The 26,207-nt window shown below is 51.2% G+C and overlaps 10 protein-coding genes across 10 annotated transcripts; 5 read left to right on the top strand and 5 right to left on the bottom strand.

Annotated features, from left to right (window-relative positions):
• Window positions 1-1,840, top strand: NCS57_00535100 (MFS domain-containing protein; the record flags this gene model as incomplete). The annotated part of the gene is made up of 6 exons (XM_053055276.1): window positions 1-119; window positions 182-231; window positions 288-952; window positions 999-1,195; window positions 1,247-1,459; window positions 1,513-1,840. The coding sequence occupies 6 exons, from the start codon at window positions 1-3 to the stop codon at window positions 1,838-1,840; spliced, it is 1,572 nt and encodes a 523-aa protein (XP_052914231.1).
• Window positions 1,841-2,892: 1,052 nt separating this feature from the next.
• NCS57_00535000 (HET domain-containing protein) lies at window positions 2,893-4,583 on the bottom strand (the record flags this gene model as incomplete). The annotated part of the gene is made up of 3 exons (XM_053055275.1): window positions 2,893-3,009; window positions 3,304-4,520; window positions 4,571-4,583. The coding sequence occupies 3 exons, from the start codon at window positions 4,581-4,583 to the stop codon at window positions 2,893-2,895; spliced, it is 1,347 nt and encodes a 448-aa protein (XP_052914230.1).
• A 724-nt stretch (window positions 4,584-5,307) lies between these two features.
• NCS57_00534900 (Zn(2)-C6 fungal-type domain-containing protein) lies at window positions 5,308-6,964 on the top strand (the record flags this gene model as incomplete). The annotated part of the gene is made up of 5 exons (XM_053055274.1): window positions 5,308-5,335; window positions 5,385-5,429; window positions 5,479-5,885; window positions 5,932-6,129; window positions 6,179-6,964. 5 exons carry the CDS (start codon window positions 5,308-5,310, stop codon window positions 6,962-6,964), a joined length of 1,464 nt encoding a protein of 487 aa, XP_052914229.1.
• A 484-nt stretch (window positions 6,965-7,448) lies between these two features.
• Window positions 7,449-9,084, top strand: NCS57_00534800 (Peptidase A1 domain-containing protein; the record flags this gene model as incomplete). The annotated part of the gene is made up of 6 exons (XM_053055273.1): window positions 7,449-7,635; window positions 7,689-7,946; window positions 8,003-8,206; window positions 8,260-8,350; window positions 8,407-8,777; window positions 8,825-9,084. 6 exons carry the CDS (start codon window positions 7,449-7,451, stop codon window positions 9,082-9,084), a joined length of 1,371 nt encoding a protein of 456 aa, XP_052914228.1.
• A 298-nt stretch (window positions 9,085-9,382) lies between these two features.
• On the bottom strand, window positions 9,383-10,618 carry NCS57_00534700 (uncharacterized protein; the record flags this gene model as incomplete). Its single annotated transcript, XM_053055272.1, has 1 exon — window positions 9,383-10,618. One exon carries the CDS (start codon window positions 10,616-10,618, stop codon window positions 9,383-9,385), a length of 1,236 nt encoding a protein of 411 aa, XP_052914227.1.
• A 743-nt stretch (window positions 10,619-11,361) lies between these two features.
• On the top strand, window positions 11,362-16,212 carry NCS57_00534600 (HET domain-containing protein; the record flags this gene model as incomplete). Its single annotated transcript, XM_053055271.1, has 3 exons — window positions 11,362-11,476; window positions 11,561-14,094; window positions 14,515-16,212. 3 exons carry the CDS (start codon window positions 11,362-11,364, stop codon window positions 16,210-16,212), a joined length of 4,347 nt encoding a protein of 1,448 aa, XP_052914226.1.
• A 393-nt stretch (window positions 16,213-16,605) lies between these two features.
• NCS57_00534500 (uncharacterized protein) lies at window positions 16,606-17,221 on the bottom strand (the record flags this gene model as incomplete). Its single annotated transcript, XM_053055270.1, has 2 exons — window positions 16,606-16,956; window positions 17,054-17,221. The coding sequence occupies 2 exons, from the start codon at window positions 17,219-17,221 to the stop codon at window positions 16,606-16,608; spliced, it is 519 nt and encodes a 172-aa protein (XP_052914225.1).
• Window positions 17,222-18,228: 1,007 nt separating this feature from the next.
• Window positions 18,229-19,372, bottom strand: NCS57_00534400 (uncharacterized protein; the record flags this gene model as incomplete). Its single annotated transcript, XM_053055269.1, has 2 exons — window positions 18,229-19,149; window positions 19,205-19,372. 2 exons carry the CDS (start codon window positions 19,370-19,372, stop codon window positions 18,229-18,231), a joined length of 1,089 nt encoding a protein of 362 aa, XP_052914224.1.
• A 1,096-nt stretch (window positions 19,373-20,468) lies between these two features.
• NCS57_00534300 (uncharacterized protein) lies at window positions 20,469-21,347 on the top strand (the record flags this gene model as incomplete). The annotated part of the gene is made up of 1 exon (XM_053055268.1): window positions 20,469-21,347. The coding sequence occupies one exon, from the start codon at window positions 20,469-20,471 to the stop codon at window positions 21,345-21,347; it is 879 nt and encodes a 292-aa protein (XP_052914223.1).
• Window positions 21,348-21,806: 459 nt separating this feature from the next.
• Window positions 21,807-25,853, bottom strand: NCS57_00534200 (uncharacterized protein; the record flags this gene model as incomplete). The annotated part of the gene is made up of 4 exons (XM_053055267.1): window positions 21,807-21,904; window positions 22,028-23,912; window positions 23,982-25,069; window positions 25,430-25,853. 4 exons carry the CDS (start codon window positions 25,851-25,853, stop codon window positions 21,807-21,809), a joined length of 3,495 nt encoding a protein of 1,164 aa, XP_052914222.1.
• Between the last annotated feature and the right edge of the window lie 354 nt (window positions 25,854-26,207).

The following is a 26,207-nucleotide window of genomic DNA, read 5'->3' as shown; positions in this document are numbered from 1 at the left end:
ATGGGCAAGCTCGAAACCAACTCGGACCCGAACCAGTTCTCCCGTCCCAGGGACGACGAGGAGGCTCTCACGCTCCGCAATGATTGGAGTCCACAGGAGGAGCGCAAGGCCAAGCGCAAGTACGTTCATGCATCGGATCGTCGCTGGACCGTCGGCAAAAGCTAACAGTGGTTGAAAACAGGCTCGACCTTATCATCATGCCCCTCCTGACGCTTGGCTTCTTCTGCCTCCGTGAGCATCAACCCTCCACTTCACCACTTCAACACCTTCTAACCTCTCTCATGCAGAGCTCGATCGAGGCAACATTGCCAATGCCATCACCGACAACTTCATGGAGGATGTCCACGTCACGCAGAACCAGTTCAACGTCGGCCAGCAGATGCTCTCGCTGGGCATCGTGCTCTTCGAGATCCCCTCCAACATGATCCTCTACCGTGTCGGCCCCGGCAAGTGGCTGACCCTGCAGCTCTTCCTCTTCGGCACCGTCAGTACCTTCCAGGCTTTCCAGAACAACTACGGATCCTTCATCGCGACTCGATTCCTCCTCGGTATTACTGAGTCTGGTTTCATCCCCGGTGGTCTCTGGACCCTCTCGACTTGGTATACCCGCAAGGAAACCGCCAAACGTGTCATGTTCTTCTACTTTGGTAACCAGTTCGGTCAGGCTTCCTCCAAGCTCCTGGCCTATGGTATCCTCCACATGCGCGGTGTCGGCGACAAGGCTGGTTGGTTCTGGCTGTTTGTGCTCATGGGCGGCTTCACCGTCGTGAGCGGCTTCATCCTCGGTTTCTGCCTCCCCGACTCCTTCAAGAACCCTCGCAGCACCTTCCTGCCCAACTACAGCTTCTTCACTGAGAGAGAACTGCACATTCTGCAGACCCGTGTTCTCCTTGATGACCCGATGAAGGGCAAGAAGAAGAAGAAGATTGGCCTGACTGCTTTCAAGAAGGCTGTGAGTACCACCTCCACCATGCTTCAACATGTCACTGACAATTCAGTTCTCCAACTGGCGTCTCTGGGTCCACGTCATCATCACCCTTGCCAACAACGGCCCCCAGCGTGCCTTTGATACCTACTCGCCTTCCATTGTCAAGAGTTTCGGTTTCGCTGGCCTCACTAGCAACGCCTTGGCCTCCGTCGGTCTCTTCCTGCAGATTCCTGTCTCCTGGACTTTCAGTTATGTCTCCGATCACTAGTGAGTACTACCACCGTCATACAAGCCTTTGCATGCACTGACACTCCACAGCAATAAGCGACCTGAGACTGTCATGGCTGGCCTGAGCATGCATTTGCTCGGTTACGTCTTTAACCGTATCTTCACTGAGCTCAGCATCCGAGGTGTCAGCTACTTTGGTGTTGTCTGGACTCAGACCTTTGGTACCTTTTCGCATCCCCTCAACATTGCTTGGATGTCGCTTGCTTGCGACGACTCCGAGGAACGAGCCCTTGCCATGGCTATGTGAGTATCTCTTCAACACTCTTTCAGAACGAATTTACTCATAACAATAACAGGGTCATTATGGGTGCCAACATCGCCGGTATCTACGGTGCCCAGATTTTCCGATCCGACGACAAGCCCAAGTACCGCCGCGGCTTCACCATCAACATCGTCGTCCTCAGCATCGGCCTCGGTCTTGCCATTCTCCGATTCTTCGACGACAAGATCTGGCGTCGTAGCAAGGTCGCTCAAATCGAGGCCCAGCTTGCCCGCGAGAACGGCAACGACAGCAACAGCGATGAGAAGTCTGGTTCCAGGACACCTGACCACCTTCCTACTCATGGCCTTGAGAAGACGTCCCCGGTTGAGCTGAACGCTGCTGTCCGACCCACACATGGTTAATTTGACTAGACTGCATTGTTTTGGTACTTGGAACGTTCCTCTTGGGAATGTTCCTATCACGGACTTGTATGAAGGAAAAAGATGTCGAGTGTTTTGGAAGCGTAGAGCGATGCTGTTTGCGAGATATAATGATGGAACTGCTTGAGTCGCTACACATATATGAGATATCCTACATATGCTAAAGAAGTGTTTTGTATGAAACTGTTCTCGTCTTTGGAAGTGCTTTGAACGAGCTCGGTTCCATCACTTATTTTTTGATGACGAGCAGTGTGCCGGCATTAGTCTAGCTTTCCAATCCCAAGTAACACACATTTCAGCTTTTGCTCGGCATGTCTAGATACGTGATTTCAGTTCAGTTCCAAACTTTCTTCAGAGGTACGAGCAAGTTTGCTTAGTGATATCCGAGTCTACCGTTCTATCGACTGGCGCAGTTATCCCGTCAAGGGGCGGGCTTCAACTATAACCAAAAACACAACGAGTCTACTGTTCACAACCACCGAACCGCCGCGAGCTTGCAAACGCACATTTTCATCCCTTTGACACAATTTCCAAGTGGTGTGGTATAAATGAACAAATTTCCTCAAGCCTTGCCAAATATATTAGTTGTCCCCTCTAGTGGTTGTATGATGCCATGATTCTGCACGACCAAACCTTGGACGCCATGCCAAATGGCAAAAAGAAGGTGTTTTGCCGTCAGCAAGACTCGAACTTGCGTTTTCAGTGCTTCGAGAGACCACAAACTGATGTACTGACCCCTATACGATGACGGCTTGTTTGTTGTTGAAGGCTGCTTTGTTAATCTGTCTTGTATGCTTGCTCTCTTCGAAGTCGGGCTGGCCCGATCAGGAAATCCGGTCTGTGGCTCACCTAAGAACAAAAATGATCTCAGGTACGTCACAAATGACGAAAACGAATCTGAGGCTTCTATAGTAATTGTCTTGGCTGTTTATGAACCACCGGAACCGATATCCAGCACTCAGAAATGAATGTGGACTAATCCCATATAACTCAATGAAAGCAAACAATCGATGCTACCCAATCCTAGCTGGATATCACACAATACTGATGTCTGAGAACTGGGCTTTAATACCAAAGATTGCCTGGTCAAAACCCTCTTCTTCAAAGATTGTCTTGCCAACGTCCTCGTCTTTAAAGATTCGATCAAAACCCTTGACGTATTGATCAGTTCGGCAACACCCAATTCGTTGATAGATATCTGGTGTTCCAGTGGAATGCTTTTCTAGGATAAGATAGTCAATGAGGCAACGCCCTGTTTCATTCTCGAAGGGGTGCAAAATGATGGGAAGAAGAAAAAGACAGCGTTTTCCACCCCAGTTTCCGGGAGATGTATCCAAATAAACCTCTGCCACATGAGGTGCCATGTGAATCCGAATGGATACGGGTGGACGATCCCATTGTGCTGGGAATAAGGCCCCATGCAATCTGATGCATCCATAGCTTACTCCGACTGTGGGATCCGCTTCTCGATTTATGGATTCGATTGCCCTGACGGACACGAGGTTGACATTAGGCCATACTGTTGGTCTATACTCTATCTTGATGGAACTTTGCACCGGTGCCCAAGACCAGGAGGGTGCCAAATAGTCAACGGCGCCCGGCCCCGGCGTGGTTACTGTCCAGTCGAGCATTTGGACTAGCCGGGACTTCCAGAGACCGGCGACATACTCGTCGCCAGTATTCTCTTGGAAGAGTTTTGCTATTCCTGCAAATGCAACAAGCTTATCAGTAGGCTTAGTTAGGGAGCATTTAGAATAGCCCTCAGCCAAGCTTATCCAGGTCTGAAACGTCCTTTCTGAGAATAAAGGCCTTTGGTCGTCTTGTCTCGGAGCTCTCAGTTTCGAAAGTGGATAATAGCTCTTCTCAGATTCGTGACTTGGAACACCACCCGGAAAACCTTCGCACTTGTGGTCCGTCATGCACTCCCACATTATTTGATCGTGTCCAAAGGAAAGGACCCGTGGGGACAGAAAGCGCTCTTGGAAGATCCATCCTCTTGAGTGTAGTTCACTTCTGCCAAAGTGGCTTAGCCAATATTCCGAGTCCCAGATGTAAAAGTCCTCGGGAGCCTTGTCCCCAAAGGCGATTTTTACGACGGCAGGGCGCGCTTGTTCGGGCTGTCGTGAACGGAACAGCCCTCCCTCGGGACTCGAAGACGCCGAGGCAGCGATAGTGCAGAGGGAATTTGCGTAGACGTATCTCATTGTGGCAGACTCGGATACCCAGTCTTGAGACGAGTCTTGAATTATGCAGAGGGCATCGATCCAGACATATCGAACAGAGAAGTGTCGTGCAACAGTTACGAGGTCTTGGAAGGTCTGTGGAAAGTCGGTAATGTACTGTCCGCGACGAAATTCGTCCATGTTTGACTTGAGGAGCATGATGCTTGGCTCTGCTCCCCAACGATAACTGAGGGCAATGTAGGGGGCGGGCGTATGCAAGCCGTCTTCAGCAACGACACGAAGCTTCCACGAGTCATCACCCTCTGACCCAATGTCTATCAAACGTGTGGGGAGCCATTGCTCAGATTTAGATAGTGCGCTGCATGATGGATGCTGGACACAGCATGATGTCAGCCAGCCACAGGCTTGGTCTAGGCTGCGTAGCGAAGACGTCCTGTCATCTAGAGGAGGCCAGGGTGATCCATAGACTGACTCGACCACTATTTCAAAGTCAGCCCCTATACGCTTGTTCTAAACTCGAGATACAGACCTCTCTTAGGCATGAGATCGAGCCCTCTACCCCTGGGCTCATGCGAGATGCAAAGGCCTATGAGTTGGCCATCCGCGCCGAAGTAGTCAATTGCGTATTTCGCAGGGAGATGGCGCTCATGATCTACAGCTTTGTTGTTATCGCGCCTTATGACAAGACCCTGTTCATCTACTCTCCAAACCTCTGAACATATGAAGCAGCCCTCCTGTACAGCTTGCCGGATAGCGTCAATGCTCAAATGGTGCTCTCCAGGCGAACCACTGTCGAAGGGATGACCGAGTGCATAAACGCAGGTAGCGCAAAGGCGACTGACTTTGGCCATGTGTCTCACTGAGTTTGATCTGTAAGGGCCGTTGGTGTGATGTTTGAGCGAAGTTAGTTGCCTGACCAGAGAGGGGGCTTCCCCAGTCTAGCTTACGCCTCTATGATGCCTCATTGGTCCGTTCGTACGGGCATCCCCATTAGTGAATCCTTCTATTCGTGCTGATTGGGTGCGTTGAGCTGACCGACAAGGGGGAGCGAGCATTGGTAATCTTCACTCCGACAGCTTCATCACAACCAACCTTCTTCTCCTCGCATTCCTTCCCCGCGATCACGCCGTCCATATGCCGCTGGTTTGGAATACGTATGCAGAACAGAGATGACACGCGTGAAACCTGGCCAGAGACAACGCACCAGGGCCCCAAAGGTCCGTACAGGGTGCGGAACTTGCAAGTGAGTGTTCACTCTTCGATGCGATGGCTCTGTCTAACGGTTCATGCAGGAGTTGGTCATCTTCATAACTGTGTAACTTGTCGGCTAATTTTCCTGGCAGTCCGCAAGGTCAAGTGTGACGAGGCTCGTCCAGCCTGCAAGAGATGTACGTCACTCCAAATACCCCCCTTGGCAAGCAACTTATCTGGTTCTAGGTACCTCGACAGGCCGGAAATGCGATGGCTATCGAGTCGACTCACTAAACTCTGTGACTTTTCCAGCGTCCGTCGACTCCATCTACGCTCTCACTCCTCAAGCGAGATCGTTACAGTTCTTCACGGAAAAGACTCTCGCCGGGCTACAGACCTTCTTTCCAGACCACTTATGGAATACCAAGATTCTTCAGGTGGCCCAGTCTACCGAATGCATCAGGAACGCCGTCATCGCTTTGGCCTCGTTCCACGAGCAGTATCTTACGCTCAACTCATCCCACCAATCTGACTCAAAATTTGGCCTGGGTCACTACAATCTTGCCATCAGGCAGTCAATCTCCTCCTCAAATGAGGCACAATCACCGCCACATATACCAATTCTCTCTTGTCTGATATTCGTCTGCATCGAGGTAAGTTTTTGTCTCTCACTCCCAAATGCATGCTTACACCACCAAGGTCCTACAAGGCAAAATTGAATCAGCCATCGCGCTCTTCAAGTACGGCAGCAAAATGATTCAACAGTACCAATCTGATATCTGCTCGGTCAACCAGTTTGGGAATTGTTACCTCAACCCTCAGCTTCGTTCTGATGCTGTGATGACCCTCCAGCTGGCCAAAGCCTTGTTCAAACGGATCGCCGTCCAGATCTACATGGTGAGAAGGCAACATTAACCTAAATAGACTCCTGCTGACTTTCCCGTAGCTCACTGGAGATGTCGATACTGAACTTGTTATTGCTTTCAAAAACACATTCGGAGGCACATATCCTCTCCATGATCTGCCCTTCCGATGCCTTGCAGAGGCAAGAGAGGCGCTTCTAGACATAATCGTAGAGCAAGCCAGTCCCGGGCTCAAAGGACAAGACGCAGAGCAGCTCATGTTCCATTCTGTCAAGATTAGACAATGGTGCTCTTCATTCGATACTCTGATAGCCAAGGACTACTCTGGTGAGAAACCTATAAGTGATGCCGAGCGCAGGGCCATTGCACTCTTGCAAGTGTACCGGCAATACCTTGAGATCAATGTCGCCAAGTATGCCTATGGCCAAGGTGACCCCTGCTTCTGGGACCGCTTTACAGCTGAGTTTAGCAACATGGTCAATAACGCCGCCATCGCGACCGGCCTTGACGGAAAGGGATCAGAGCAAACTTCCAAGTCACTTTTCCACATGGACATTGGCGTTTCTTCAATCCTCTTTTCAATAATAGCAAGATGTCGAGACCCAGCGATACGCAGGAAGGCAATCGGAATTATGCTCGCAGACAGATCTCAGGAAGGCGTATGGAACTCGCCGCTGGCAGCCCAAGGTGCGATCAAGCTGATGGAACTTGAGGAAAGTCGAAGTGGAAAAGAAGTCAAGCGCAGTCAAGATATCCCCGAGGAAGCGAGAGTACGAACTGTGCGTCTGTATTTGGAGAGTGGCAAGAGAACGGCCAAGATGGTATATGGGTTTGATCAGGGTTCCTGGGAGTGGACGATACCGTCTTAAGGGGAGATTTATGACTGGTTACAGCCAATTCCACAGTGACGAAGTGGTATTTCTACAGTAGTCGACATTACAGCCCCAGGCTAGTGAAGCTATACAACCCTGTCAAGCCCCAGATCGCCCCAGTGTCCGTACGAACTGGCGAATCACAATCCGCTACCCAAGTACAACCCGCTTGCCCTGAAGAAGCTGAGACTCGTCACAGGGCCGAGCAACAAAAACTTAGATGCTGCCTTCTATTACAGTCTCTTATTACGTATCTGGGCTCGTATGGTCCGTCACATTAGGATCAAACGTGATGCAATCCCTTTAACAGCAGTGGATTCATCTACAACGCGATTCCTTAATTTTATAGCTTCTAATTAATCTTCAACCATTAGCCGCGTAAGACGGTGTGCACTTGTTTCGAGCTGCTGTGTATAAATGAAGCGGGACATCTTCCTCGAATCTTCTCAACACCAAAGCAAGCATTCTACCCTTCTTCAAGATGCGGGCTCTCAGTTCTGGCTCAGGCATGATTGCCTTTCTCGCATTCCACTTTCTCATCTCTCCTCTACTCCTCGCTCAGGCTACCCAAGTTATCGAGTATCCGATCAAGCGAGTTCAACGATCCGCTCCTGACAGTGTTGTGCCTACCACCATCTACAATGAGCAATGGATTTACACAGTAGAAAGTGAGCATACGAACGCTTTCCACATTATATCAGCCACTAAACTCCAAACACAGTTGCAATCGGAAACCCACCACAAAAGACTCTCGTACAAGTTGACACAGGATCTGCCTACCTCTGGGTCAACGCAAACTGCTCCTCGGCACCTACGGCTTTTGATCAACAAAGGTTCTGCCAGAGCGTTCCTCGCTATGATCCTGGAGCCTCTAGTTCTGTTGAAGGACCTATTGGCTCTCGCACACTGGGATACGGGTCGGGCGAAGAGGTGATTGGCGCTATTGTCGATGTCTACGAAGACGCAGTCACTATGGGCAGTAGGTTTTCTCGAATATACACAAAGACTCTCAAGAGATACTGACAGTAAAATCAGATGCCAAGATAAAGACTCAAAGGTTTGGCGTTGCATCCAACAGTCTTAGACTGTCGGTCGGTATCATGGGACTCGGACCCGTCTTCAACGCCACTTTCGACTTTAGGGAGCCGTACGCTTTGGTGCTGGATTCTTTGGCAGTGGAAAATATTATTTCCAGCAGGGCGTATAGCCTTGCCCTTGGCTCTGTGTCTGACGAAGGCGGTACGTGATATTCAATATGGGCCGATACGATCTCCTAACATGGTTACTTACAGGTTCATTGATATTTGGGGGCTTGGACAGAGGCAAATTCTCTGGATCTCTCAAGAAAACCCCAGTCGTCAATAGCCGAGACGGCGGCACAAGGTGTGTATACGCTACGCTGCATTCTGTCAATTTTCACTGCTAACCCCTGAATCAAGATTCACAGTCAGCCTCTCATCCATTGGAATAGACGCCGGTAACGGGACCCATCGACAATACTCTCTCAAGGACACCAACGTCCATCTCGACAGTGGCCACACATTCTCCAGGCTGCAAAATGACCTTGCAGAGAAGATCTTCCAGGATCTAGGCGCCGAACTTGACGACGATCTCGGCTTCTACCTCGTTGATTGCAAGGTTCGAGACCACGAAGGGGGTATCACCTTTGGATTTGGAGGCGATAAGATCATCACTGTTCCCTTCCGTGAGTTTGTGTACACCGCTCAAGGTCTCTGTGCAGTCGGCCTTGAGCCGATCAAAGAGGGCGAACAGCAGGTTCTTGGCGACAGTTTCCTGAGAGCGGCATACGGTGAGTCAATGAACCCGTTGCGACACAAAGTTTGCTAACTGAATTAGTTATCTTTGACTGGGACAATGAGGAGATCCACATCGCACAAGCTGCTAACTGCAGCTCGGAGATTGTTCCCATCGGTCGTGGCAGTGGCGCTGTGCCCTCAGTGGTAGGGGCATGTGGCTCAAATACCACCACTTCCACGACAGGCTCGACTGCCTCGGCTACAGGATTTCCTTCTTCTGCTGGCAATTTGCATGTCGAAAAGTGGCAGTTCGTCGGCACCCTAGCAACCCTGCTTCTCATCTGTCTCTTTGTCGTTTAAGCTTGTTGCCAAGGATATGCATTCGGTACGAGAAGGATTGATGGATAGAGAAGTTTAGATTCATGGTCTTTGTCACTTTGATTATTTTGTTTCAAGACAGTGCACCATGGGGAGCTATTTTCCTTTCACTTTTGTAAATGTACACAATATTGAACAAATGCGTCAGTATTCACGCCCTCATTAGAAGCATCAACTGTACTCTCCGAGTCTCTAACCCTATATCTGATCGTTTTGATGTCTATTCTAACCCACCTAGGTATCTTTCCGAGTCTAGCACAGTCCCAAGACACCAATACCTCTAAAGTCGTGAAGTCGTAACATCATAGCCGTTCGAAGCTGCCTGAGCCGCAGATTCAGTTGGCGTAGCGTAAATAAGATCCTCCTCACTCTTCTGCAGCTCCAACTGTTCAACCTCCCTCGTTGGCTCCCAGTGCACTGTTCCATATCGATACATTTCTCCAAAAGTGCCCGGTCGATGATCCAAATCCTGGATCTGCTTGACAAGATCTCCCAGAGCGGGGGGACCCCCTGCGGAGCTGTGGTAGACCTTGTACATGTGGCTCTTTTCGAGCATCTCGATGACAAACGCCTCAGCCTTTGCCCTCTTCTCCAGATCCGGTTCGTCCAGTCGCGTTGTAAACATTTCGACCTGTTTGTACCCGTCGTAGTCGGTTCTGATGGCGCCAAGGATTCCATTCCAGATACCCTCAACCATGAAGACCTTGTTCTCAAAGAATTCACGGCCATTCCAGCCGGTGTTGACGTCGTACAGGTTCCGGATGCGGTCGCCGATGAGCATCTGAGAAACATAGTCACTCATAGACTTGACCTTGTCCTCCATTCCCCAGTCGGCTATGCCATCGGCGAGCCCGATATCCTTGATGAGAGGATGGTTGTGGACGCCGTCGACATTGGTTCGACCTTGCCAAATTGCTTTGTAGCCGTTGTGCCAGTTCTCGATAAACTTGCAGCCCTTTCTAGAGGCGAGCATGTAGTTGCCGAAGCTACCCCATTGTTTTCGGATCTGACCGCTGATGACCCACGCAGCCATCTCGTACTGCGAGCCAGGGGCTGTGAGGGCATCCCAGAAGAGTGCGTCGAGGTGTGTGTGAAGCATGTTTCCAACGTCCATCCAGACACCTCCGTGCTCGAACAACAGAGGCAAACGCACAAGATCAGCAGCATGCTGAGGAGCGTGTCTACCATCCATAGTTTTGTTGACAAAACAATCAGGAAACCATTCTTCGCCGACGTAATTGTAGATGTTGTTTGGTGAATCATCCAGAAGGTCCACAATACGCACAGTCCATGAAGGTCCAAGGCGTCGCACCCAATTCAGGACGGTGCAACGGTAGCTCGGGTACATCTTATCAATGCCCTTGTCCCAGAATGCCCAAACATTCTTCTCAGATGTAATGGGCTGGAACGTTTGCAGCTGGGCAATGATGTCCTTGGCGGATCTCAAGTCGAGAAGTTGGTGGGGAATCTCGCGGAGGCCAGTGGCCGATTTGGGAATTTGGAATTCAGGCTCCATTGTGTTAGAGGCAGTGAATGAGTTGTAGGAGATAAAGTTGTTGTGTTGTGTTGGTTCTCTCGTTTGAAGGCGCGCAACTTGTCTTTTTATCTTTTCATCTCTTCCGTTTTGGGAAAATGATTCATAGTGAGACGACCGCCACTGAATCCACTTGGTGCGCCTTGGCCATGGGCTGTGTCAGTGTCATGGCTTGCAAACGCACATTGCTCCTGTTCAATTGTCAAACGGGCTTGATATATCAATATTCGCAAAGTTTTTCGGATCACTGAATACGATTCATATCCATGTGACAATCGGCAGTACCGTTACATTCGATGTGAATGCACTGCTGCCTGGTCGATTCCTTCGTTTGCCAAGGATTGCACTTAGCCGAGGACTCTTCTCCCCTGTATTCTGCTCATGTCAATTGAAAGGTCCTTGCTATTATGCTCTTTTCTCTCTGGAATAAAACGTTTCTATCCTGTTTGTATCATATCAAGTTACTCTATTGGTTCATAGCCACCATCACCAAACGTCAGCCAATATCAGCCTCGGTAAACCGTAAACACGCCAGGCAAACGCCTCACCTGAGCAGCCTGCATACTCTCAAACACAATGCTGACTCGGGTTGATCTTATTCCCTTTTCCGTCAGTCTCCACCAAAATCTCACTGTCTTATCGCCTGTTTCATCTCACGCCATAAGAGTTGGCTGTTCATCCTCAACCTTCATCTCCTCAACAGCTAAAACAGACACACTTCTCACATGGATAACGATCCTGCTGAGCCCTTGCCGGCTGACGCTGGTCCCAGCGATGATCCCACGACTATCAACGAGGGCATCACTGGAGCCCGTATTGAGCGTTTCCAGAAGAGCACCCGTCCACGAACTGAAGAGATCTTGAAAGACAAAGGCGAGCACACTTGACTTGAATCATTCATATCAACCCGCTAACTAGAATCAGGCTACGATACCAGCAAGTACAACTTTGACGACTTGCCCGAAGCGGCTCATCAAGCCCGCGAAGACCGCTTCATCGAGTGTGTTAAGACCGTACTCGACCTTGCCCTTGGAGAGGACACAGCACTTCCACAGGCCAGCCCCAAGGACTCGAAGAAGGATGATGAACCGCACGTCTCCGAAGAGTCCTTCTATTCGACCGTTCCTCTCGACATCTCTCCGTTCTGCGAGTCGGTGCGCCTCCTGGAGCTCTTACCTGCAACAAGTCCGGATGCACCAATTTGCGCCAAGATGAAATGTCCCAGAAACTTTCCGGGACTGCCCAAGTATGAGGCGCTGTCATACGTACGGGGCTCGCCTGAGTCTGTGTGCGCCATCACGATCAACGACCATCAGATCATGATCAACTCGAACCTCCACGACGCCTTGAAGTACCTCCGCCGACCAGAAACCTCACGAATCTTGTGGGTGGATCAGCTATGCATCAACCAGCAAGACGTAGTCGAAAAGTCCCACCAAGTAGCTCGCATGGGAGACATCTATCGCAAGGCCACCGACGTCGTCATCTTTCTCGGACCTCCCACTGCACCCCTCACCTTCTTCATGGACGCGCTAGCCAACAAGCGCCTCATCGATCTGCAAGACGAAGCATTGGATGGGCCAGGCAGCATTCTTCAACTGGCAGTGGAAGCTGTCTGCGCCTTCTGCTCGAATCCATGGTGGACACGACTCTGGGTGCAACAGGAATTCTACCTCGCCAACGGCGACCCTCTGTGGTACTGCGGAGATCTATCGGCTCGCACCTCTCAGATTCAAGAGGAGCTTGTCCGACTCCGCAAGGACTTTCTCGCTCACCGTGCCGAGCTAGAAGACCGAGGCGTCCCAGACCTGAGCCTGGAACACGCGTTTAACAACCTCTTTCCCATGGTCCTGGAACAACTGGCCCAACGATCCAACTCCAGAGGTTCTCGTCGCTCAAGGGACAATGGAAAGGGTACTTACCAGCCAAAGACACGGCTCCATATCCTTCCATCTGTGCTATACGCACAACTAGACAGAACCACCTCAGACCCGCGAGACTACGTTTATGGCGTCCGAGATCTCATGGGCCCAGTATTCAGCCAAACAGTTCTCCCAGACTATTCGAAGAGTGCAGAGTATGCGTTTGAACTACTGGCCGCATGGCTTCTCCTGGTAGAATCCTGGGCCGACATGTTCTGGCACTACCCTTCTCGACCAGTCACCTCCCCTGATGATCCCGTCACTCCCTCATGGGTCCCAGACTTTTCTCGTCGGTCTCATAAGCCCGTCTTCGAGCCAACTCTGGATAAGGCAAACCCCGGCAAGGACCTTGGACACATCAGCTGTGCTATTGTGGATCGGGTACTGCACATCCAAGGACGGGAGCTCGGCGCAATAAAGGAGATTGTTCTGCTGCCCGCTGACAACAGCCTCGCCTTGATTAACGAACTTTGGCGGTTCGACAACCAGCGCAACGACATGTCGACGGCTTTCGCCAGGCTTGGCCTCGTGGCCAGGACTCCATCATCCTCCTTCTACTGGGCCATGGACCATTTGACAGGCGTGGACCAGGCAGCTTCAACCCGTACTCGGCTCAACTTCCAGGTGGACGTTGCTGTCTTGTTCAATATTCTCGAGGAAGAGTACGACAAAGTGCGACGAGACATTGACGCAAACCCACTAGTGGGCGAGTCCTCCGAAGACGACGGTGAATCAGAGAACGCCTCATTGTATTTTCGCAACATTCGGCTATCCGGCATGTTCATCTTCCTCAGAGATAAGGCTCTCGGAGACTTTGCAGGCTCCTGCATGTTTGACTACGCGAACCTAGTATCCCAGCTACAGGTCCTCGCGTTCCAAACTCAGCAAGAGACAGAGGACTTGGCGCAACAGCTGTTTGGGATTGAAGAAGCACAAGATGAGAGTTTGCTGGAAATGCAACCTTTCTGTCTCGCCCTAGCGCGTCAACTATACAACGGCGTTCACGATGAGGAGATACAGGACTGCGTGGTTCGTATCCTGCGCATTGCAAGAGTGTTCCATGAGGTTTGTCAGCACCGATGGAGCAAGCTCACACTTGAACCTCAGGCAACTGGAGATGAGAAGTCGGTAGAATACGACGCCCAGGTGAAAGAATTGACCAACATGGCGCGGGACAAGTTGCGCAATCTGGACCACGTGTTGCCCAAATGGGACCAGGAAATGAACCCGCTGCAGGCCCTCCTGGACAGCAGAAACGTCACATGTGAAGGACGGGTCTTATTCCGGACTTCCAACGACAAGATGGGTCTATCGTGCCCTGGTGTTGAAGGCATCGCGGTGGGTCAGAGGATTGTGCATCTCGAGGGCCCCAGATTCCCAATGACCATCTGCCCTACCCCATCCCCGTCGTCTGATAAGCACAGATACGGAAAAATGATCGGGCATGCCATGGTTGAAGGAGTCGAGACAAGCAGCGGCGAGGTCGGAAGTCAGACAGAGGGATCGCCCAAGGCAAAGCTCAAGATGTTCAGAATAGTTTGAGCCGTAGCTAGGCAGGAAATACCCAGATTGTGAATACACTTCTTCTATATAGCTCCCGAATCAGCTTTCTCGCCCAGGACATGTGTAACTTGTGCCTTTCGAGTCATGTGGGAAGTGGATATCTGAGAGAAACATTTCTGGTGGCCAACACAAGTCTCGGGAGATAGACGAATCATATCGATCGACACTCTTGAGCCCAGAAGGTCCAGCCGAGGCACGTTCAGGGGTCCCTGCAAGCTAGCAACGCGTGTCAAGGAGCTAACACAAAGCAGCTCAAGGACTAACGCTATCTGTTAACAAACTATCCAACTATTCTAACCCTTCAAGTGGATGCCCGGAAATAAGCTCCTCCAACGATACCACGATCCCCCGCTTTTCCCTCCCTCAATCTCGACATCAATCATGTCACCGTAGCCCACTCAACACACCCACGCATTCCATAACATAATGCCCCGTCGCCCTACCTCCTCCTCGGCCCCCGTGCAGAGACGCACCCGCTCAGGTTGCCAGACGTGCCGCTCCCGCAAGGTCAAGTGCGACGAGGCCAAGCCCAGGTGCCGCAACTGCGTGTCCCGCGGCCTAGCGTGCAGCAGGCACCTGCAGCTCAAGTGGGAACCCGAGTTTGCGGCTCGTGGGCTGTCGTTTGGCAGGGAGGGCGTGTGGTGCAAGGGGTCAGCTCGGCCGAGGAGGCAGTCCCAGACGCAGCATGCCCCCATCTTGCTGGCCTCTCCGTCTGTTGGGCCTCGTCACTTTATCAATACCTACTGCAGCGACTTTGACCCTGATTCGAATCATGAGCAGGGTCTGGGGGATGAGACGGTTGAGCTCAGAGAGCAGGCTGACCTGTCAAGTTCGGCCCTTGTCTTTCGGCCAGAATCACATCCAACCTTGATGCTCCCACCATCTCTATATCCCACCCTCAACACATCCGAACAAAGCCTTTTCCAATATTACCTACTACGGCTATGCCCCCTCACAACACCATCACCACATCTATCATCCCCATTCATGAACCTGGTCGCTCCGTTATTCACACTAAGCGGGCAGGATCTTGTCACCCAGTCTGTCCTCGCCTTTTCCGCCCGGCATCGAAGCATCACAGACCCTCAATGGACAAGAACCGCCATGAGGATCAAGGGCAATGTTCTAAAAGGCCTGTTACAGAAAATCCAATCTCCCAATATTACAGCAGACGTCATCTTGGATCCTCAAGTACCCGCGGCAATGATGTTTCTCTGTCTCTACGAGATATTAGACAACTGCGATCACCGATGGGTCATCCACCTCCGAGCAAGTCAAGACTTTATGCGAAAGAGAAAACAGCTCTTACTACATGGTACCGAGGATTCCGGGTTTGGAAGCCTCGCATCTTTTGCGGAGCGCTACTTTGCATTTCAGGATGTCATCAGCAGGACCGCCTGTGGCAACTCACCACTCTTTGGTCTGGAATACTGGCAGAAGCCGGACCAGCCTGAGGATATCGACGCTTGGATGGGCTGCAGCCCGGCGATGGCGTCTGTCATCTTTCGAATCACCGAGCTAGCAAGGTCGAGGGATCGGGACGGCATATCGAAGCAACGCTTTGAGAGGGAGGTGGCAGAGCTGGAGCGGGAGCTTGCGTTAGTGAGCTCCAACATGACAGTCATTGAGGCGCTAGACGACACTGTAAGACGCTGCGTCGAGCTCAAAAAGTCGTCAGTAGAGGTGTACTTCCACTGCCTATTACGCGACGCAGACCCGAGCACGTGGCGCGTCTCGCAGCTCATCGCCGAGATACTCACATCCACTCAAGATCTCGTCAAGCAAGGATGCGTAGCAGGTCTGCTGTTCCCCCTCTTCGTCGCAGCCGTCGAGCTGAACCCTCTGGACGACGGCGCCATATCGAGCAGCGATGATGCCGGCTCGCAGACGTCCGGCAGACGTCTGGTTTTGGAAACTCTCGACGCCATGGCCGGCGCGTCCTTGGCCAACATTGAGAGAACCAAGGCCGTCATTCTCAAGGTCTGGCGGATGCGAGACTTGCAGGCAGAACACGACCATGTAGTGACAGGAGAGCAGAACGACTGGCACACATTTGTGAGCCCGTATACTCAGAACCTCAGCCTGGCCTGAGATGGGCAAGCATCGGATCAACACATGGGCATCATAAGTGGAGAATATTACGGTTCCCGGCACACGTATTGAGATGGTTGTAATGAATAATATTCCCAGGCGATAGAATACAGCAGTTCTACATATAAACAAGCCCCGCCAAAAACTCCGAAAGCTGACAACCCCTGCACCAATGCCCTCCTTAGCAGTCGTGTCATCACAGGCAGGTTCTTGGACGGCGATAGCGGGCTCCTCGACCCTTCGTCCTCCTCTTAATAGCCTCAACCCTCTTTCTTCCCTTCGGCTCCTTGGCATCACTTCTCTTGCGCTTATTCCTGATCCGGCTTGGATCATAGTCTCCCGGATCGTTCAGGGGTTGCTGGATCATTTCCAGCCCTCGTTCCTGGTAATGCACTATTGGAAGAAACGGCCGCTGCCGACCAACCCTAGGGCGTAGATGCCTTGCCTCGACTTGACTGTCGTACGCTCGCAGCGAGCAGGATGGGGTATAGTCCAAGCAAAGTTCAAGTCAACCAGGATACCTCTGATATACTGGCTGAGGCTTAGATCCCTTACTACTACCCTGCTCTCATGAAGTCCATGAAGGTTGTCGAGCATGCATGACAGTGAGGGTCCCATACAAAACCAGTCATACTCGTTTTGCCCTTCATTAGACGGCCAATCGTCCATGTCGAGCTTATCCACCCAGTCCTTGACGATTCCCATGGCAGGGTTGTCTCTCATGCCGAGGAAGGTCATGAAGTTCTAGTGCTCCTCGAAAAAGGCGAGGTTCTGTCACTCGTAAACTATGTCGCCGTTAAAAGATCAAATTTCATAAGCACGCATGCATTTATTCACTCACAAGCTTGAGAGCATAGAACTTTTCGCCGATCTTGATCTTGAAGATGCTGGCATGGGCGCTGGGGACGTCGAGTAGGGAGAGAAACTCGACATCGTCAGCGGCTAGGTCGTGCGGAAAAGGCTCTAGTTTGGGGCATTCGCATTCTGGTAAGGGATTGAGCGTCGTCATTTTGGATATGTAATCAAATCAACAAATCAAACAAGATATCTTGTCAAAGTCAAGTGATGGGATAGCCAGAACGGGCTCATGGCGATCTCGCAAGAATAATGTAGCCGCAGTGTTGATAATGACGAGGCTATCGACTGACAACCTTCCCAAACGAGCCACCTGCGGGTCTTTGGTCCCAGACAGCCATGAGCTCTTCTTTATCCTTGTTCTGACGGAGCACAAAGCGCTTCATGTGAGGCATGGCTTGCTACGACACGATCAACGCCAGAAGAACTGACACGCGTGCCTAAGCTCAAAGATGGCAACACGAACACCAAAACCTATGGGACAAAGACTGGCAACCATTTCCCATGTTTCTTTCAACTAGGCCTTTAACCTGGTTAGAGATGCATGGTGGTTTCCGGTCTGTGCGGTGATAGGCCCTCCGAAGGGGCGCTACATCCAACCCTTTGTTGCTATCTCCCTCATTAGCCTCCAACTCTTCTTGGCGACTGGTCATCAAGGTATGGCACTTGAAGGTGAATCGGCACCATGGCTTTGTCCGCTTGGTGCTGCTTGATAACTGCCACGCCCATCCCGTCCTTCTCTTCAAAGTGAGTGTGGTCTCTGGTAGATCACAGAGGCTTACCAAGGAGTACTCGGGTCAATAGAGGCCATTTGTCCAAGCCCTATAGATAATCACGAGGAGAATTCTCCTGTTGACGCACCGTTTCTCACAACCCTAGAGTGCTTGCTAGCCTACCTAGATTCTTTAATCGCCTTCTCACTGCATAGTTTTGTGCCGGTTACCCCATAATGTTAAGTTTTGAAGACATACTATTCTAGGCAATTAGTACAAAGGCCAGTCACGATAGTAGTAAACTGCCTCTGCTCGCTGTTCTCTTAATCCCTAAATCGCAAATCTCACACAGTTCCTCAGTTACAGGCCACCGTCCCTCCTCGTGACTTTGCCAATGCTTGATACAGGACCCAGTTTGACAAATCATATGAGACTATTGTGAGAGCCCTTAACCCCTAGCCCCCTTTCTCCTCTTGGCACTCCCACTCCCACCAGGCGCGTCTCCTCCCTTGCGCTTCTTCCTGGACTTGCTGACCTTTGCCGGGTCAAACTCTCCCGGGTCATGTCGAGGAAGCTGGACCATGTCGAGCTCGTAGCTGTCTATGTTCGGGATAGGCAGAAACGGCCGCTGCCGATTGGGTCGAGGTCGTAGATCCCTTGCCCGCTCCAGGCTCTCGTACGCCCGGAGCGAGCAGGTCCTGGGGATCCCCTTGAACTTGGGCAGATCCATGTCAGTCTCAAACTCCATCCTGCTGCGCCATTCCTCGATTACGTTGACCTGGAATGAGTGCAGATCCCCGGCCGCCCAGCTCTGGAATTCCCATCTGGGTTTCCAGCCTTGGCCTGGGCCATAGGGGTGAGGGATGGTCCAAGCGATGCTCAAGTCAACAAGCACACCATCAATATACTGCCAGATGCCTATATCTCTCACCACTATTCCGCTCTCGTGAAGCTTATGGAGATCTCTGAGCATGCGTGGGAAATGGCGTACCTGGCGGATCTCATCGTCGACGGCTTGCTCAAAATCCCACTCCAAGCTGGGGTCAAATACAACCCTGTCCACCCAGTCCTTTACGATTCCCATAAAGGGAGTGGCTTGTCCCTCAATCTTGGAAATCCTTCTCGAGTATTCGCGCTTGGACTCGAGGAGCCGCAGCTTTTGGGTCAAGGCCTCAGTGACTGGCATGATGACGTAGCCGTGGGCCTTGACGGCGAGATGTTCGCGGTTCAGCTCCTTGAGTCTGCCATAGGCCCGGCATTCGCTCTCAAACGGGGTAAAGTGTTTTTCGAAATCCTCCCGGCTCATGGTAGAAGTCGGCCCAGCGTCGTACACATCATCACAGCCAAACTGGGTATCTTGGCAGAAGAACTATGTCATCGCTATCAGTGGCTGCCCGCCCCATCGTGCTTGTCTGTGTACTTACAATCTTGAGAGCATAGAGCTTTTCGCCAATCTTTATTTTGATGACCCAGCCATGGCCGGTTTTCTGCTGAACCAGTTCGAGAAACTCGACATGATCGGCGAGCATGTCGTGTCCAAACGGTTCCAGTTTGGGACCATCCACGTCCGGCAAAGGCTTTAGGTCTTCCATGGAGAATAGAAGTAAAGAGTAAGTCGTGAAGAACTACAATATCGTATCCGCGTGTGCAAGAGTGATGGGTGAAGTGAATCAATAAAAAGGTTAGGGAGGTTGCAACACTTATATCTTGGTCAATCCATTCAAGCCCCGCACATATCTTTCTCAAAGGAAATGAATGGAGCTTGGAGCTGTAGAGACATTCGCACTAGGCATTCAAGCCAGTGTTTAGTTCTTTGATACCGGTGTCGCCCGAAGCGGCTATACAATTTTCTTTGTCTTTGCTGAGGAGCGAGCACAAAGGCCATTTGGGAACAGCTCAGCACTGGATAGAAGAGTATCGATCATGCCAACAGGTTGTTACCGCTCCTTTTGGTAGAGTTTTAATGCCGGCATTGTCAATGACCGCTTTCTAATTGTGGCTAGTAGCTTCTTGTGGAAGTGCCTTGAAGTTCGTGATGGGGAAATAACAAACGCAAAGCATTCACCATGATAACTCATTGTTTCCTTTTCTCCTCCTATGGGTTAGCTACGTCACAGCGCTTTGTAAGCCATAAGTGGCCGTTTGACCACCTCTTTGACGCCATGCTCAGCTCTTTGTTGTCCCTTTACCTGTTAGCTCACATCACATCCCTGCCACACTTGGGTAATAAGCTTCTAATACCGTCAACTTGAACGCCCTTTGTCGAGGCCAGAATCACATCAAGTAGCCGTGTCTAAGTCGCTTTGGAACGTGGTTTGGTGACTGTAGCCCAGCTCAAAGCCGTCCCTTTATCTGTTTCGTCATGCAGTCTTCTATCATTATCTTCTAGGGTTCTCTAAGGCTTTTCTTTCCGTCTCTATCCCTCCATAGATGATTTTATCCCTACTTCAAAGCCAGATGTAAGTTGGTAGGGAGGTGCATCTTCGGAGCAATACTCTGCATTACCCAAGGAGTATATTAATACCAAACAGGTCTCTGCCAACACCCTTTTCCTCATCCATCCTCCTTCAGCCCCAAATCGGAAGCCCCTGCGAATCTCGTAAATCTTAAGTCTTCCTACGGCCTCCGCATCTCTCAACATTACTCCCCCACCCCTGCGCTCAACTCAACTCGTCACCATCTCCAGACATGGCCGGGCCGACGATCCAGAATATCCTGGCCTTGCCCAGCCCTACCTTCACTCTTACCAAGATTCCCACTCAGGCCCCAAGCTGTGACAAATGGGAAAGGGTCCTACCGCGACACGTCAGACAATGGGACGATTTTAATCTGAACAACATTTCCAGCGCTTTTGGAGACCTTCTCGGCCAGCCTGCGTCGGTAGCAATGGGGGGACTCTATGCCAACAGAGGAGCCAGGAACCTCAACGAGATGAAGAATCACTCCATCGACTGGCTTCTCAGAATTCTTGAGAGCCCCGTGGCTACTGGCAGCCGTCTTCTTGGCCACAGGCTAGGTTCCGCGAGTGTGATCGATCACTCACGGAACACAACGTTTCCTGGCGCAAAACATAAGTACGGGTCCAGCCTCATCTTTTACCTCGACACTATGCCTCGCATCCACTTCGTGGTCAGCTGTGCCCGTCTTTCATCCCAATGGACCTCAGAAGGTCTCAAGAACCAGGAGACAGCCGGCCTGCTCCCCATCCGCCAGCTTGCCACCTACGCCAAAGAAAGCGGAACCCGCTATTCTTTCATCATGGCAGACAAGGAAGTCGTCGTCGTGCGCTTCATAGTAGACTCCAACGGCCGGTATGGAGCCGAGTGGCAGGCCATCCCGCGTGACGCAAGCGGCGAGGGGACTCTAACGGTTGGCCTGGCTGTCTGGGCTCTGATCATGATGAGCCTCCACGAGCAGCACCGCGCGGTCGCGACCGAGGCCGAGACGCTACCCATCAACCTTTGGTGGAGAGAGCAGGGTGTTGATGGAAGATTCACCTATCGTCACCACTTATCCGGGAGGGAGCTCCCCTACCTGTATCCTGGAGCGGTATATAGAGATTCTTGAGCCTTCACGTCTCCTGCGGTAAATGCATACACTGAATGAGTTGGGAAAGTCACACGGGTGTTTGGGGTTACTATTGTCACTTGGGGTCACGGCACCGGGGCGTTGGGAGTTTGTTTTTGAGTGTTTTTAGTACCGGTCTTCTACTTTTAGTTTTTACTCTCTAATAATACATGGTACTATGATCTGAAGCCGAGATGTCAAATGGAAAATTGACCATTATCCTTGTAGACCCCAAAGTCGACAGCATGAATCCGCTCTGCCACACACCTAGCCCTTGGATACATGTGACTTCGCCCTTGGGAAATACCAGCTCCAAAGATTCCACGTACTCTACCGCAAAATAAGCACCAGAAATCAGCATCAGTCGGGTCAATAAAAGAGTTCATTCTTCCAAACAAGCCGGTATGTCCTCTCACGCAAGGGATATAGACAGAGAAGCCATTGGCCGGCTCCTCTCCTTTAGCCCTCCTCACGAAGCACAACCAATCTGTTTTTATCAGCTCCGAAAACCTCCTTTGCTCTCTCCTGTTGCCATTGGGCCTCCTTGAGAAGCGCAACTAATCTGTTTCTATTAGCTTTGAAAACCTCTTTTGCTCTCCCTTCTTTTTCTCTCGGCAGTTCGACACTTGCCATTTGCAATGCTAATTCCAGGCTCCCCTGGTCAAAAACATGCCACCCACACCTCTGGAAGATGGTCTCGGCCTGTTGTTTAAGGCCCCACTCTGCGATGATATGCAGTAACCCGGATTGAGGGTTCCAGGAAAGGCGTTGCCACTCAGCAACCTTGGTCATCAGGCAGTCGAGTGTTTCTAAACACCCGTATTCTAAAGCCGACCTGACCGCCTCACACACGTGTCTGGTGTCCACTTCTTTCCGCTGATCCAGGTCGTAAGCAAGCAGTTCTACCACATCCCGTCCATGGTGATTGGCAGATGCTGCAGCCAACACATTGGAGACCTGCTCATACTTGGCCTTCACCAAGTCCCTCTTTCGACTGGTCTCCCACCAGCTCTGGTCCATATCTTCTCTGCCTTTCAGTGATGCATGCTGGTCCATTTCTACCACTTCGAGTAGGAACTGGATGGTGTTGATCATGTCATGAGAATCCGTGCGCAGGCTGGCTGCCCAAAACAGCTCATCACTTCCGCCGCTGAAGGCGCTCTCTACCCAAGGGTTATTTCGTTCTGCAAACCAGAGATCTTCAACCAATCCGGTGAAGTCCGATTCAATGGCCCATCGGAGTAGTTGCCTTCGGACCTGGACGCTGGACTCGCCGAGGCTGTATCGCTGGTCGAAAATCAAGGCCAGTTCAAGGGCATCCTTCCGAGACTCAGTGCCATCCAGGTTCAGATCATCCAGGGTTTGCTTGTCCAATGGTACTAGGGGTCCAAAAAGAGGCAGTAGAGATTTCAGAGCTGAACCCTCTTTGGAACTGTGGTAGTCATTAAGAAAGGCCGGGGTGATGCTATTGGACCAGAGCAACCAGTCGATTGCGTTCATGTAGACATGCGAAAGCCATCGAACGTCATCAGCCACTTCGAATACACGCATATCCATAAACATTTTCTTTCTTCTCTCGAGAAACTCTCGATTGGTCAAGGTTTGGCGTTGGTGCACCATCCAGCGCAGCTCTGATCGATAAGCCTCATACAAGAATGCATCAGCCCTTGCTTTGATTTTCGGCGACGAGAGCTTGGCGAGAGTTTTGACAACTTCTTGACTCTCACTGAACTTTTGCCTTCTTTTGAGCAAGATGGCGTGAGAGAGAAGAAGATGCTGCGTCTGGGCACTGCCTGGGTCCCCCGATCGTGGGCACAAGGCCGGGACGACGCTCATGGTGGCCTCGTTGGGAGTGGCCAGGCCCTCTGAGATGAGCGATTGAATCATACCTTCGACCATGGCGGTTTCCGTAGTGTCTGACCCGCTGTTTCTTGAGACAGTGACGTTTTCAAGGTGGCCGAGGCGAAGTGTGCCAATTGTCTCAACAAAAGTGGTGAATAGATCCTGCGCCATCAACTGAAGCAACGAACTCGTCGCATCAATTGAGAGGACTCTTCCAAGATCAAGCTCATATCGAAATCGTTTTCGTTCAGCTTTGTTCCCGTCGTCGAATAGGACCATGTTAGAAACGGAGAGGTTGGTAAGGGTAAGATCGTGTGATATTGCGTCGCTGTTGACGACGTACTTTGATAGGCGCCATTGTTCAAGGACAAAGCCGATAGCCCCCGTATCCTCTCTAGGAATGACTATGCTTTTTCTTCGTCGCCTCCGAATCCATTCAGCGAGGATCTGACCCCAAGAATGAATGTACCTATCGAAGCTCCATAACCACAGCCCCAGGACAGCCTCGAGCTGGTTGCCATCGATGGTCCAACCAGTATCTGTGTTCCTCAGGCAAAAGCAGATGGGCATGTCTGGATCTTGGTAATACTTATCCACCGTCAAATGGCAACCCGTTGACCAGATGAGTGATCTCACGTACTCTTCTTGTGCCGGATATAGGAGCTGACTTGACTTTTGCAACGCGTTCTTCAGACGCAGAGCAATCTTTCGAGTATCAATCTCCTATGTCTGATACGGCAATTGTTTCGTCAAATGCGCCAACCGTGTCCGAATACGCATCGATTTGGCAACCATGTTTGGTGGACTTGAGTTGGGTTTGCGCTCCTCGGTTTTGCGTAGTAGTTTCTCGAGGTCGGTACCATCATCCCACGCCAGGGAGAAAAATCCCGAACTGTCTGATTCAATCCACCCCATGAGTGCTTCTTCTCTTATTCGGCTGTACCGAGTTAGTGCGACTGCGACGTTGTCCCCAACCTTCATTGTTGCATCACGTCCCGATATTTCAGTAGCCGCGATGTTTCTCGGCACGAAACTTTGAAGGATCCAGTAAAATCGGCCTTTGAGAGTATCCCCAATCCGGGGATCAAATGACACGCGTTGATTAGCCTGATCCGAGGAAGACCTTTCAGTTGTCTGGTCTGGCTCAGGACCATGGCTCTCCTGGAGGAAACATTCAGTGAGTTGAAAGGCTTGCCAGTCCAGCTCATGGCCTCGAAGCTCCTCTGAATGATATTCCAGCTCATTTCGGGGAGTAGATCGGGAGCTGCGAATGGAAGCCCGTATGGTGGACATGACTATCGTACAGCAGAGTTGGTAGAGGGAGACGGTAGCATGTTGTCCACGTAGTCCAATGAACTGAACCATCCAGCCCACGAAAGAAAGGCCTACTCCAAGCCAGACAAAAAGTATTGGCACTGGGGCTTCCCTATCATTCCATGATGCAATGTACTCTGTCTTGACCTCGTTGCATGCGAAGGCATCAAACTCTTGGTCGCCGATACGCTGACCACCAGGTTGAAGCCAGAACATGCGATACTCAGGCAACCGAGCCTTTTCGGTTCCTTTGACGCGTGAAAGAGCAATTCGCTGCTCTTTTGAGTTGCGGTCGATGAGCTTCGCGCAGAGTGCCATTCCAAGGTTAATTGAGGCAGTCCCAGCAATAGTAAGGGCGAAGAAAAGGCGAACATTCGGGAGCTTTTCTCCCTCATAGAACTTCGGGTGTTTCCACGTAGCCCAGTTCGTATACCAGAAAAAGCTGCCCTGTATCGACAATCCAAACACAGCGGCGAGCCAGAGTGTCAGGATCGATGTCTGTGCTTTTTGCACTCCAACGTTCAGAGCCAGATTCGGAAAGGGGGCGAACTCCCTCACGCCGTCGACTTTGTCATTATTGTCTTCGTGCCGAGCCCCTTTCAACCTTTTGGAGGATTTACTCAGGTTACCTAGCTCTATGTCTGCTGGCGATGAGGTAGCTGCCCTGCCTAAACCCCTTTTAATTCTTCTTTTCATCCATGTGCTGGTTTGATGGACTAAATTCGAGAATGGGACGAAAAGGACTTCTAGAGAGGAAATCGCTCTCCAGCCACACTCTTGTATCTTGCTTGTCGCGGCATGACCGGATGAGCATGGTGCCATTCTCAAGATTTCTCTAATCAAAAAAATGCCACATGTTGCCGGTTCTTCCTCTTTGCCGTGGCGATCGCATCGGGCGTAATAGTCATCATCATCTTTCGGCTCACGAAAGATGAATTCGAGGATCCTTGGGCGGCCAAACACTCGGCAGATGCCACCATTTGACCATAGCTCACACACGCTTTCGCTGGTGGAAGAACACAGTTCAACCTCTGGCACTGCGCGCGGTTCACGTGCTCGCCCAACAACAGACTTGAGGAACGAGCTACCAGAGACTCGGATGCAGGATACAATGGCGGTGATGATTCCAAGAGGGCCGACGGCGAAGATGACGGTATCGAGAATGGTGGTTGATTCGCTCAAGAACTGTTTAGTGACCTGCTCTCCAAAGAGAGAAATGATGGGCGCAAGGTCAGTCGCAAAGTTGTTGCCAAACTCTGCCCAGAAATCGGTCTCGTTACTTGATCCAAACAGGGCCTGGACAGAACAAGGTAGAAAAAGAAGGAGAGCCCAAAGGGCTCCGGAAGGCATGGTTGCAGTCGCAGACTTTGGGAGTCTGTTGAAACGATAACTAGATGGCAGATGAAGTGAAGAAAGGAAAATGGGAGGCAGCCGTCACCGTGATTCTGATTTCAAGAAGAAATCAGGCTCCCTCCGACCTCACCTGTCATTCGGATACTAGAATATGCAGGAGACGCGGGGTGCCCGATGAGGCTGTTTTTGTGAGCATGCGGATTGGACAGAGGATTGATATCCCCTGCCAAGATGAATGCATCAAGGGGCGCAGCGGCCAATTGTGGTTGAAGAGGAGCCGCCATTCACACGGAGTCAGCCCTGCTGTCGACCAACATGCCACACTACTCAAGCAGGCTGTGCTATACCTGG

Source organism: Fusarium keratoplasticum, chromosome 4, assembly GCF_025433545.1.
Source record: "Fusarium keratoplasticum isolate Fu6.1 chromosome 4, whole genome shotgun sequence".
In the NCBI taxonomy this organism is placed as follows: Eukaryota; Fungi; Ascomycota; class Sordariomycetes; order Hypocreales; family Nectriaceae; genus Fusarium; species Fusarium keratoplasticum.
This window is presented reverse-complemented; position numbering and strand designations above follow the sequence as displayed.